Source organism: Psittacula echo, assembly GCF_963264785.1.
Source record: "Psittacula echo genome assembly, chromosome: 2".
Classification (NCBI taxonomy): domain Eukaryota; kingdom Metazoa; phylum Chordata; class Aves; order Psittaciformes; family Psittacidae; genus Psittacula; species Psittacula echo.
Window position 1 is genome coordinate 120921988 of NC_137737.1, and position 4247 is coordinate 120926234.

Below are 4247 nucleotides of genomic sequence, written 5' to 3' on the forward strand. Positions count from 1 at the left end.
TTTGATTAAATGACTGAGAGAAAACAAAAAACTTCTCAGAATTTATGCAGTTAGGATGAAGAATTTATTGTACATACAGTTAAACAACTCTACTGTAGAGGTACTTCCTCTAAAGGAAATGAATACAATAATCAAAATAGTTCTAGAACGGAAAGTACAATACAGACTGAAACTTGACTAAAACTAAAATTAGTTATTTGACTTAGAAGAACACAAAACGTGAAACAACAAATCACAGGTTGCATCATTAACCAAGGACAGTAAAAAACTGTACAGTACAAGCAACACGTTACAATAAGTTATGACCAATAAGGCAGTCTTTCTCATTTAGGACAAAAAGGATAAAGGGAAAGGTATTAAAATCTCATAAATCCACCATATCTCTTTTCCATCTCTGGGACCTCTTTGGAATAAGTTTCCCCATCTTCTTCTGAAGGGAGAATGGAGTCAGCAAAGCGCTTAAGGAACCCACCATATCGTTTCTGGTAATCCAGCCACCATTCTGGCCTGCCCACTCTTCTCATGAAGCCACCGTATCTCTTTTGCAGCTCTTTGGCTTCATCTTCCAACTCAGGGCTGCGCTTTATGCTTCTCATGAAGCCTCCATATCTTTTGCTGACATCCCCATCATTTTCATTTATCTCTCGGTAATGCCCCGCTTCAGGGTTATCCCCTGTTCCTAGAAGCTCCTTCAGCAGATCAGAGGAATTAGCAAGGGCATCATCATCTGAGTCTTTCTTCATAAACCCTCCATACCTTTTAGCTAGGATTTCTCCTCCATTAGCTTCATCCTCCGGTTCTACCCGGTAGAGCTCATCCATCTTCTTCATGAACCCCCCGTATCTTTTCATGAAGCCTCCATATTTCTTCGCAAGCAAATGGTTCTCATCCAGCTCCTTCTTGTCTCCTGGAGCTGTGTTGCCATCCTCAGAGAGATCCAGCTTCACCAGTTGCAGGAGCTCCTTGCAAGTCTCCCAAGCTTTGGCAGAAGGCAACTTTCCTTCACATTCTAGTGTACATGCCTGAAAAATGGATGTGGTTTACTGAGAATGATTTGATAGCAGCAATCACCTCACTGCAACCTTGTCTTAGTGTTACTTGTTTTTACAAGACCATAAGCGAGCCTCTTTCTGTGAGTGGCTTGGAAGGGCTGCTCTTCGTGAACACCTGATTTAATACCTGTGTATTCTCAAGTTCTTCATATCCCTCTCTGAAGGACATGGTAGTCTCCACTTTAAGAGACAGGACAGTGGATGAGATAGATTGTGGGTCCTATATGTCAAGGCTGCCCCTATGTTTCTTTTTCAAAGGAAGCCACATGTACAGCTCCTGCACCTCCCTTACTCTTGGGTGCATTGTTATGATTCTTTATTCTTTTATTTACTACTGGGAAGCTAAAAAACAGTTGTGGTTTTCTTCATAATCAAAGCATAGAAGTGTATTCAATCTTAATAATTAAAAGTAACATTCAGAAATTTTTAGGAAAGAAGCTACGTGGCACTGTCATTGCAAGGAAGCGAGCTGTACTGTACTGCTCACTATCTCCACTACACTGCATGGCACTAAAGGCTGAATTTCTGTCCTCATTAGTTTCTCTTCGTGGAGCAGGTCTTTCAAATGTGTACCAATACAAATGCAGAAATACAGGCTCTCTTAGGCAGGATCAAAGTTCTGGCTTTGCTAGTTTGACATACAGAGTAGTGACCATCAGAAAGAGGGGAAAAAGTCCTAAGCTGTGCTGCTTCTGACTATAGTGAAAAAATTTCAGGCTAAGACATAAAGTTTTCAGTACCTGTGTGCATATCTCCTAACCTGTCGTGTGATGATAATAAGGTACATACTAGCTACTGCTGTCTTTGTCAGGGGAATTTACTTCTTGTGAAGCCACATTCTTCAGTTTCAAAAAAGGTGAACCCAGGGGTTTTTCTTCTTGTCTATGGTTTTCAACACAACAATTAAAGAAGAAATCATCAATATTTTCAGTAGAGAAACGCTTATTCTGCCTATGGACAATACTTTCTAAGGATCTCAATATGCTTTAAAAGTGTGAAATTAAATTCCAGCACAGTTCTCTCTATTAGCTTACTGACCAGCTCCTTACCTCTGGCCTTACCTGTCTCTTGAGCCCCATTTCAGTCTGAGAAATTTATATATGACTTCTTTTATGACGATAAGAAAATAAAAGGGATTTATGTATTTTGTGACATAGTAACTTAACTGGCACTAGATGCTTATTGCTATATGATACAGTTATGCTATAAAGAGAATGGAATCTCAGCTTTAGTCTGAGTTTGAAATTGCTCTCAGTCAAAACAAGAATAGGTCTTTCCCCTTTTCAGTTAGTTTTAATAGATTCCTGTTGCCAAATGAGCATGAATATGCTCTCTTATAGGTGTGAATAACCAGGTACAATGGGATAAATCTTGCATCTTACAGATACGATGTGATAAATTCAGTCATTGTGTTACTAGGTGCTAGTATCTAGAAACGTTTGCTTCTAAAAATCATTTGTACATATATAACGAACATAAGGTATGGCATATTGCTTCTTTTCCTATTCAGATAATAAGTGTTGTTACTGAATGAGACTTTGATTCTGACCTGAATAGTTACTGAAGATGTATAAAAGAAAGTATTAATATAGACATCCACAAGTATATCACATATCTCTCCCTCCAAAAGAGCAAACGACCACTTTTTTTCGCCTAGATGACATTAGAGCTAAGGCTTGATTGAAAGCTAACACAAGCAAAAAAAGTACAGGGAAATGTTTTGCCATCCATCCTGAGAATATTGCCCTTATGAATCTGCTGTGGTCAAAAGTGAATCCTTGTGCTTTCGGAAAGCGCAAGCACTCAGCGATTCCTAATCCTGCATAAGAATAGGGTCCAGTCCTTCCTTTTATGTGCTCCCAAGTAATCTACGACATCGTAGGAACAAAACTTTTCAGATTATTTAGATGTGCTGAGAGCATGATGCCTCAATATCCATCTACCTGAGGTCAGGAACCACAGGTGCTGCTGCCAAAGGAGCCTGAGTTCCTACCTTCCTCATGGAGGGCTGAGGGACCCCAGATTTCCATGAGTTGCCTCTGTGACTATATTTTTAAATAATTTCAGTATCATTAAAGTTACAGGTAAACCTCCCCCTGCATTCTGGAGTTTGTTGGCAGGATTTGTTGTAGGAGACTATCAAAAGGATGTTTTACAGGCATATTCCTAACGCTGTGCAGCACCGCACAGAGAGAAAGAGCAGCGGGAGGTATTGCTACTCAAACCAGGCTTGAACCTCACTTTTGGTGAGATTTCAGGCAGATCCGCCGCTTTCCAGCTCCGCAGCCATCCCGCGGGGACAGAGCTCACCCTAACGGGGAGCCGGCGACTGGAATCGTCCCCGTTCTCGCCTCTCATGCTGAAGTGCCCCGCAGCGACCTCTCCTTTCCCTCTTCGGCCAGATTTCCCTTCCCCTTCACGTTTTCACTCGGCTTTTTCCTTGCTCCCCCCGAGCTGCCCCAAGCGGGGTGTCCCTCCATCCCCTCGAAAGCCGCCTCTTGCTGACGGGCAGCGGGCAGTCTGGGGATGCGGTGTTCTCGGGGCACACTGGGTTTGCCACCCTCTCCCCGGCGCTCCAGGGACCCGTCCCCCCCGCCCCGCCTTCAAACCTGGCTCTTCCGAGCGACCCCGGCCGCTTCTCCACTATTTATTTTTGCTAATTTCCCTCCTTTTCCCGGTTCCCCTTTTTCTCCCTCACGAAGTTAACCCAAGGGGGAGCGGGGCCCGTCCCGTCCGAGATGTCTGAAGAGGCAGGCCCCCCCCCCGGCCTTGCACCTGCTTACCAGGGGGTGTATGGCTGCGCGGGGTCCCAGGCGGTAGGCGCAGGCAGCGCAGTCGCGGCCGCAGTCCGCCCTTGCCCGCGGGAGCAGGCAAGTGCTGAGGGCTAGCAGCGAGCAGCCGAGTCTCAGTAGCATCGCCATGGGGGCTGCAAGGAGAGAGAAGTCAGCCAGCAGCCACCTCCCCCCCGCTCCCACCCCGACACTGCATCCTCCACCTTCGGAGCAGCAGAAGGAGGCACAAAACTGTTCGGCCGCCGCGGTTTAAAACCCAAGTCCTGGCTCGCACGCAACTCTGGTAGCTCACATGCTTTTTGGAGCCGGCGTGGTTTCCGCTTGCGAGGTAAGCAGGCGCTTAAGGCAAGCAGGCTCTAAAGGTAAGCAGACGACGATCCTATGTCCGGAGCCGCAGCGAACC

The 4247-nt window shown here is 45.3% G+C and overlaps 1 protein-coding gene across 1 annotated transcript; it reads right to left on the minus strand.

Annotated features, from left to right (window-relative positions):
* Positions 1 to 356: 356 nt before the first annotated feature.
* On the minus strand, positions 357 to 3973 carry PENK (proenkephalin; the record flags this gene model as incomplete). Its single annotated transcript, XM_080610355.1, has 2 exons — positions 357 to 1022; positions 3836 to 3973. 2 exons carry the CDS (start codon positions 3971 to 3973, stop codon positions 357 to 359), a joined length of 804 nt encoding a protein of 267 aa, XP_080466481.1.
* Positions 3974 to 4247: the final 274 nt, after the last annotated feature.